The sequence below is a fragment of the Vespula pensylvanica genome, chromosome 8, assembly GCF_014466175.1.
Source record: "Vespula pensylvanica isolate Volc-1 chromosome 8, ASM1446617v1, whole genome shotgun sequence".
Taxonomy (NCBI): Eukaryota; Metazoa; Arthropoda; class Insecta; order Hymenoptera; family Vespidae; genus Vespula; species Vespula pensylvanica.
Genome location: NC_057692.1, coordinates 6320156 through 6329787, shown reverse-complemented (window position 1 = coordinate 6329787; position 9632 = coordinate 6320156). Strand labels below are relative to the sequence as shown.

Genomic DNA, 9632 nt, shown 5'->3' with positions numbered 1-9632 from the left:
TTTCCTTGACAAGGCTTATACACAAGCATCTTGTAACGAAGCCAAATGGGAACTGTGGAAGGAGATAAGCGAAACTACATTGCTCGTGAAACGCACGTATACACACATACGAATACACCCATATATATATATGTGTGTGTGTGTATGTATATATGTATATATATATACTATGTATATATCTGATTTTCTACATACGCATGCACTTGTTCTATAAATAAATATTCGATTAAAATTCAGGATCGGATTAAAGACCGAAATAAATCACAATCGATTTTTAATTTTTTTTTATGAATTTCAATGAATTTCAAAGTACGCTATCTAGGACGAAAACGAGTTGCCGAGTAGTTCACTTTGTTCGAGACCTGGTTTGATGTGGTTACGAGAAATGATCGATTATCTCTGCAATTTTGTCAGAATTGCATGGTTATTACCATCGAATCATAATTAGCATAATCGTTCATACGATCGTTTATCAACAAAACAACATGTTATACCTTTAAAATAACTTGTTTTAAGTGCCCATCAGTTTTACGTTTTACGTATTATTCCCGTGTTACTTACTTCGTCGATCAAAAATTATTAGTTATTTACGAAGATAGTTTGTGAATAATATGGAATGTAGTTAAAAATAAAAATAATGGTACATCAAACAAGAAGACAAACAATTCGCAAATCACGCACTAGTTTCGAAACGTCGTGTAAGTGACTCTCTTTCTCTCTCTCTCTCTCTCTCTCTCTCTCTATATATATATATATATATATATATATATATATATATATATATCCTCGTTTTTTTTTTAATTAAAAATATGAACTTGCAATTACACGAAATACATAGGTTTTCTCATTGTTACCGGCATCCTGTCATTGTCGTTTTGATTAAACAATAATGCACGCGTGTGCCATGCCATGCCGTTCAGCGACGCATATGCCGCATTATAGCTTTGTGGTTGCTTACCGCAAATTGATTGTTTGACATAATTTTGGTTGTTACACAGCACGAAACTTATTTCACTATTTTATTACTTTTCACGTATGAATATAATTTTAATCGTGTGTTAATCTGTAAAGAAGCGTAACGAAAATGATCATATTTCTATTTGGATAAAAGAGAGTCTCACGCTCTCTTATTGTTTCATAATGAAAAAAAATCGTAAGAAAGAAATAATTCTCTGCCAATGTATACTTCGCATATTTTTGAAAACGAATACTTGTGTATTAAAGAAAAAAAAATATTCCGAGTATAAAATTTCAAAAATAAAAAATACATTAAAAATGACTATGTTATGATGGAGTACGATAAGACAATAAGACTCGTTATCAATTTAATGAAAATGTTTGTTTCGTGGATTTAAAAAAATAATCAAATGAAATGAATGTAATAGTAAACAGTCTATCGTTTTTATTAATGTTATTAAATAAACCGAGAAAATTAAAACAGAAATGTAACATATTTGAAAATTATTAATTTCAATCGTTCTTTACTGAGAGCTAACTTCATTCATTGATGTTATAAAATTATTTTATCCCGATGAAGGTTAAATACGATTATTGAAAAATGATTGTCCAACGCGTTAAATATGTTTCAAAGCGAATAATGGTACTTTCCGTCTCATATTCGAACCATAAAATTTGATCTTTCAACGACACGATACTCTTCTCTTAATAATACGATTCTCGAAGAGAGCGCGAGATTTTGGTGAAACAATGGCACGCTCAAATACCGAAGGACTCGCTTTCGATAATATCCATTGTTCATGCGAAAATTCAATCGAAGAGACTGCCAAAGGCATCGCACAATCGGTTAGCTGGTGCTCGTATTCCGATAAAAAAGTAATGCATGAGTAACGAGCTAATAGAAATGTAAATGATGGTAAATTTAAAATTCAATTTAGGGAAAACTCTATGAATGCCTTGAACGATAACAGTTTTAAGTCGTAAGTACGACTTCGATCGAAAGTAAACGTTTAGTTCGATATTTTTTTAATGCGTCTCCAATCGTCGCGGTTCTGTTTTATTCTTCTTTTTTTCTTTTTTTACAGATTCTTTTCTTAGCCAAATAGATCATTTAAATTTGCCCTATCTCCTTGACGCCAAATGAAAATCTGCGAATTTCGAATGGCCGTAAATGGTTCAAGATTTTAATTTGTTAGGACGGAAAATCTCTTTGTAAAAACGTCAAGCGATAATTAGCACGATAAATTTGAAGTTTAACAAATTCATACCGTCGCACTCAGTTCTTTTTTCACGAACTAATAAAAGAATATGTCGATTCATATAAAAAAAGAAAAAGAAAAAGAAATATCGATGTAATAAAAAAAAAATTAGCAGTTTATCAAAATATTGGATGTTTGATGCATGGTACAAATTTTTAACAATGATATTCGTTCTCATCACGATGATGGTGAATTAATTAAAAATTCTGATTTAATTTAATCGCTCGATCGTTCGTAAAAATGACTTTCGTCAAAGTTAGCCGCACAAAGGATACGATATTGGCGGTTGGGAGAAAAAAATTGATATCGCAGTATCGCGATAGATACATATTTGTAGTAATATATATGTATGTATATATATACATATATATATATATATATATATATATATATATATATATATTGTTATACAGTCACGGCATAGTCAGCACAGATACGTTACAGTGAAGTTAGAGGAAGCGTTTCGAAATAACTCATAATTACAAGTTTGTTGCAGCCTCCAGTATGTAAGCAAGTTTCAAACTGCATAGGTTAAAGGTCTACACGAAACATGGAACGTAGGAAATTTCACGGTAATTAGTCGGAAGGGTGGACCCCGCCAAAAGGTGAAGTTTCAGGGACACTCGTACGATCAAATATCTTGTCCAAGGAAAGTTATACCCGTTACTTAACGACTCGGTTCTCTAACAGCGTTCATGTTGGAACGATCTTAAAGAAGTCACTGAAAAACAAGAATTACCTTCGATGCGATTAATTAGCTCCATCGAAATTTAATAGAAAGAACTTTTCCACTTTCAAGTCTTTCAGTTCATAATCAAAGAATAAAGTTTGTTTCTACATTCGTTTCAAAATACATTTCTTCGAAATACCGTTCTTACATGGTTCGGAAGAACAGAAGGAAATAATCGGTCTTTAGTCGATAGAAAATAATTAAATAAATAGTTACTATAGCTTATTGGAAAAAATAGAGAATTAACTGGAAATAATATAGAAACAATACCTACATTTAATAAATAATGTGTGTGTGTGTAGAGAGAGAGAGAGAGAGGGAGGGAGAGAGAGAGAAAGAGAGAGTCGCCGGTCTAGAAAGATACTACCAACGCTTATAAAACTTGTCCAGAATCTCTCGATAAAACAGCTCCGGCAGAGGGACGCATCGGCGCGCTAGCTAGCGAGATCTCTCGCATCCATGTCGGAGGTTACCACCCTTGCACCCTTCGATTACTACGATGGGGTGCCAGTCATAGGGAGAGGCCAGTCCAAGTTGCGAACGTTCATCTCTCTTCTACACGCGAGTGTTTTGATGTGTGCATTATACGCGATTAACATATCCATTTTTTCTTCTTCTCTTTACTCTTACATTCTTTTTATTTTTATTCTTTTTAGTAGTGTCTATATTTTTATTTATCTCGTTCATATTCATGTACTTCCACCTTTTCCGGAATCTCCACCTCTCTCACCATCACCACCATCACCACCAACACCACCAACACCACCACGACCATCACCTACTCCGCATTGTCGAGCTCGTGAACATCGTATCGATAGCAATCTGGTGATCACTCCGACGAGATCTGCTCAAGATGTTTAAATATCGGCAGAAACGGCAAGAAAGGAAATGCACTTATTGGTTAGCGTCTGCGCTCTCATATTGATCTGCTGCCCGGTCTGACGTCGAGCGCACGAGTCTACGGGTGGGACCTCGACAACGCCTCCCAAAAATGTATTTTTTTTTGAGCTTTGCACGATTCATCCTTATATCGTCGATACTCTGTATCGGTAAGCGGAAACCCAATGTCGACAGTCGAACGAAATTGTTATATTAAAAAAAAAATGTATTTTTCGATTATCACATAAACGAGTCAAACAAACCATTTCGTAGGTCTCTGCTCCGAAGATGAGGAGAGGTTGGTACGAGATCTCTTTAGAGGGTATAACAAGCTGATCAGACCTGTCCAAAATATGACGGAGAAGGTGCACGTCAAATTTGGACTTGCCTTCGTTCAGCTTATCAACGTGGTGAGTTCGATAATTTTTTTTTTTTAAATCGAACGACGACGTTTTTTTCGTTTCTTCCTTTTCTTTCCTTCTCTCTTCCCTCTTTCGCTCGACGTTCCTTTCGTTAAAGGATCAAAACTGGTAAGCGTTGAAATATTTTGATGAAATAACTCGCGTAACTCGCACAACGAAATATTATTTTCAGAATGAGAAAAATCAGATCATGAAGTCGAACGTATGGTTGAGATTCGTATGGATGGATTATCAATTGCAATGGGACGAAGCGGATTATGGTGGCATTGGAGTACTCAGGTTACCGCCCGATAAAGTATGGAAGCCGGATATAGTATTGTTCAACAAGTAAGCCCGACTATAAATATGTTTAGAAAGGCTTTAGAAAGCTTCTTTCCGGATTAACCTTCACCATGAAAATTGCTAAACCTATACACGTATATTATCAATAGATGTATACACACATATATACATATATATATGTTTGCGTATTCTGTTGAATCGTGCATGTATGCCATTTCAGTGCCGATGGTAATTACGAGGTACGTTACAAAAGTAACGTTTTGATTTATCCTAACGGCGAAGTACTTTGGGTACCACCAGCGATCTATCAAAGTTCTTGCACTATCGACGTCACCTATTTTCCGTTCGATCAACAAACATGTATTATGAAGTTCGGTTCGTGGACATTCAATGGCGATCAGGTATCCTTAGCTCTTTACAACGACAAAAGCTTCGTCGACCTCTCAGATTACTGGAAAAGCGGTACCTGGGATATAATCAGTGTGCCAGCTTACTTGAATACCTATCAGAGCGAGTTACCAACCGAAACCGATATCACGTTCTACATCATAATACGACGAAAAACGCTCTTCTATACAGTGAATTTGATCTTGCCTACAGTTCTGATCTCCTTTCTTTGCGTTTTGGTCTTTTACTTACCTGCGGAAGCTGGTGAAAAGGTGACACTGGGTATAAGTATTCTCTTATCATTGGTTGTGTTCCTCTTGCTGGTTAGCAAGATCCTACCACCCACGTCTCTCGTATTACCGCTGATAGCCAAGTATCTTCTTTTTACTTTCATCATGAATACCGTTAGTATCCTGGTAACCGTGATCATTATAAATTGGAATTTCCGTGGGCCACGTACTCACAGGATGCCGCAAATGATACGAAGACTCTTTCTAAAGTATCTACCGAGGATTCTTTTGATGCGACGACCGAAAAAGACGCGTCTCAGATGGATGATGGAGAACCCAAGCGTAACCATGCCATCCTCGACTTATTCCGGTAGCCCTACGGAATTGCCAAAACATCTGCCATCCTCTTTGACGAAGAGTAAGATGGAAGTGATGGAGTTATCCGATCTACATCATCCAAATTGTAAGATCAATCGTAAGGTTCATCATACGACAAGCGGCTCGAGCGCAGCAGGTGCTGGTGAAGCTCTTGGCGACAGAAGAGGATCCGAAAGTTCTGATTCTATTCTTCTAAGTCCTGAAGCTAGCAAGGCTACCGAGGCAGTCGAATTCATTGCTGAGCATCTTAGAAACGAAGACTTGTATATACAGGTGAGCCGATTATTCTCTTTTTTTCTACAGTTACGACACGTCGTTTTCTCTTCATTCAAATCTTTCGTTTCTCCATCTTTCTTTTTTTTTTCTTCTTTTTTGTTCTTTTTAGACAAGGGAAGATTGGAAATACGTCGCGATGGTGATAGATCGATTACAGCTTTACACCTTCTTCTTAGTCACCACAGCTGGCACCATAGGGATTCTGATGGACGCACCCCATATTTTCGAGTATGTGGACCAGGATCATATTATAGAGATTTATCGCGGCAAATAATTGCTTTATTCATTCTGTCGTATATTTGTCTTCGCCGACTTTCGACGATCATCAACGACGAAGAAAATCCTATTTTACCATCAAACGCGTATTTGATCGCTAAGATGTTCTGTCTAATATTTCTAGAAAATGCGAAAATGTGAAATAATCATATAACGGGCGTTCGCCTAATTTTCGTACGAACGATGGCATACGAATTCGTGATGAGATGGTCTCATTGAGATTACGGGACGAACACTCGTATTGTTTGTTAGGAGGTCCAAAAAATTTCATCGAGAGTGCTCTCTCGTTTTTTTCTTTAAAATAAACAGAATTACGAAGCCAATATAACTGCTCTAAGGAGTCTTATTAAACCAAACGGCAATATATACATACATATATATACGGCAATTTTTTAATTAGACGCTCGCTTCTTTTCTTTATGCTAATCATTCTAACAGTAATACAAGGATACAAGTGATAGAGGCTTAAGAATCTGTTTTTTTTTTCTTTCTTCTTTTTTCTCTTTTATTTCTCTTTTCTTTTTTAACATCTCTAAGAATTAAAGCGAAAATCCATTAACGATTATCTCTTAGATATTCGTTGATCATGGATCGAGAGTGAAAATGCGGAATATTGATTACGAAGAATGACAATTTTCAAGGAGAAAAAAAATATCTTAAAAAAATATTTATTGTAGTTACCTCTACTGTTATCGTCTTCCCTAAATGCTACTGATCTTTCATACGTTTCGTCCCGCGAACTTGAGGAATCGAATCAGAAGTAAAAAAAAAAAAAAATTAAACGATGTTTGTTGATGTTTATCTTCTGTCTTTCTCGATTGCCTCTGTTTTTTGTCATTCAGAGGACACCTTGAAACAGGAACGCATTAGTATCTCGTCGTCAAAATATAATTTTTCAAATATATATTATAATAAGCGTATAATATGTAATATCTAACGATAAAACGATATATTTTCTATGTCGTTGAACCAATTTTGTTGCATCGATTTCATCATTATAAAGAAGAATGAAGGAAACTAAGAAACGATATTTAAATTAAATTTTGACTCGTACGTATAACGTAATGACGAAATCGTATCCGAATGAAATGAAACATAACTTTTATCAAATAGACGAGCCAAGAAAGACGAATGAATTTGAAGCGTAATGTTTAGTAATTAATTGATAGAAATAGAAAGGAAAATATAAATGGTGGACGTGAAGAGATTGATTATATTATTCGTCGATAATGTGCTGATCGAAACAGACCATACTAAATAGCTTTATAAACGCACACATTAGAAGCACAATGTCACGACCCTGCGTACTTTTATTTGTCGTTAAAATATCGTACGTATTCGTACAAATATATACTACTCTTACATATAAACCGTAATAATCGCATCCATATTGTACAGAAGATTGTTAAACGGTCATGTTTTCTCTAATAGAATGTTCGTCCCTCGTAAAGAAAGAAAGAAAGAAAGAAAGAAAGAAAAAAAGAAAGAAAAAAGGATGAAGAGGAATGAATGAATGAATGAATGAAAAAGAAGAAGAAGAAGAAGAAGAAGAAGAAGAAGAAGAAGAAGGAAAAGAAATGTTCAAGTCGTTGATTTTATCGGATATGTTATAGCTTCTCTGGTGCCTCGAAATTTATCCCGTTTTCTATATCGATAACGATATAGAAAAAAGAGAAGAGAAAAATAAGAAAAACTTTTTGTAAATATATAGAGAGTGCTTCGTTTGATTTGCAGAAACGATAATTATTAGCGATTATGCTTATCAATCATTAACGAACCATTCTCGTAATCCCATTGTAAATGTCATTCCGTCTCTATTGTCGATCAATCAGAGATATAATAAAATAATTCTTCGGCATGACCCATATATATATATATATATATATATATATATATATATTGTACTACGAATTGAATTCGTTTAAAAATCTTCGGAAGTTTTTGAAAATCTTCCCCACCTATGATTAACGTGTATCGCGTCGACGTTCTAACGATCGAACATTTTGTAAAGCTCTTTTTCTTTTTTTCTTTCTTTTTTTTTTTTTTTTAATATTATGTGTCACTCTTTAAAATAATATTGTGTTTTTCTTTACCTCACCTATATCGTATAGGATTCAATAAGAGCTTGCTGAAGAATGATTAATCGTTAGATCGTCGACTCCTCTTGGATAGTGTGCCATGCGTCTTCCTCAAAGAAATACAATAATTAGAATGTAGACATCAGATATATAAGCTGACTAGGGTTTGTGCTACCTGCCGACATTTTGATCCGTTCCTTTTGAGATTCTCGCTTAAATGAAACGAGTATTTTTCTTTATATGCGTTCTTAATACATTTTTTTATAAACCAATCGAGACCAATTTCTGTTGACGATGTGCGAGTATAAAAAAAAAATTTGGAAGTAGAATAACGGGAATATTTGTTATTTTCAAAGGGGGTACCTCGTTCGGTTAAATTAAATATAAGTATGTTATTTTGAACGTTTGACGAACAACGGCACAATTCCTAGTGGTTTAAACTGTGTTTGTTGTTAAGTAAATAATAAAATGAAAGACAAAGTATGAAGCTCTGTGTATATGCGTATATGCTCTGTGTGTAATAAGATGAGCCAGACTTATATCTGCGCAAAACTGAATTCCTTTTATCTAATAGAGAAAAAAATGATCGTATTATTGAATGTATATCAGTTTACGTTACATGTAAGCAAGAAAATTAAGTTGAAGATTTGTACTTTATTATGCATGATGTATATTATGCCCGTACATAACATTAATTTGTTAGTTAATAAAGATGTTATTCGATTAAGGAACCAACCATGATAGTTCTTTTTACGAGAAAATAAAGTCGGATCAATTTAATCGAATCTTATCCTTTTTTACTTAGATATCTCGTACTAAATCCTCACCTTGGATACTTACAAGTTTTACTCACCTTTTAAAATTTATTTTATATCATTATTATTTTTATTACAATCTATTTCATATCGTTTCGCCGATCTACCCGTTAATAATAGGTAAGTATTTATATTTCTTTTATTTTGATTTTTTTTTAGCAATGGATCGCGATTATTACATTGGAACGGGCGTCACGTGCAAACGCGAAAGAAAGTAAAAAAGAAGGAAATGGAAGACGTTTATTTTCATTTCATTTATTTCAACAATTTCATAATAACGTAATAATGGTAATAATATTACAATGCGGCGATTATGTGCTCACCAGTTAACAGGGATTCTCATATCGATCAACGTTTTTTTTTTCTGCCTCGAAAAAGAGCCCAGCATAGAAATATAACAAATGTTTTTCATTAATCTTGTTTGTCACCTTCAATATGAATTTACTATTGTTAGACCAGGCTATTGTCGAGGCATAATTAAAAATCAAGTGAGATCGGGGTGAGTCAGTTCAATCGCATCGTCCCACCAGGGTCCAAACGGGAAAAAAGTAGTGATGGTAGTAATAGTAGTAGTGGTAGTAGTAGTAGAGTAGTAGTAGTAGTAGTAGTAATAGTAGTAGTAGTAGTAGTAGTAATAGTATTAGTAGTAGTAATAGTAGTAGT

The 9632-nt window shown here is 34.5% G+C and overlaps 1 protein-coding gene across 1 annotated transcript; it reads left to right on the top strand.

The window, feature by feature from the left end:
• Positions 1-3667: 3667 nt before the first annotated feature.
• On the top strand, positions 3668-8939 carry LOC122630929 (acetylcholine receptor subunit beta-like 1). Its single transcript, XM_043815991.1, has 5 exons — positions 3668-3995; positions 4099-4235; positions 4420-4574; positions 4750-5797; positions 5910-8939. Exons 1-5 carry the CDS (start codon positions 3938-3940, stop codon positions 6072-6074), a joined length of 1563 nt encoding a protein of 520 aa, XP_043671926.1. The 5' UTR covers positions 3668-3937; the 3' UTR covers positions 6075-8939.
• Positions 8940-9632: the final 693 nt, after the last annotated feature.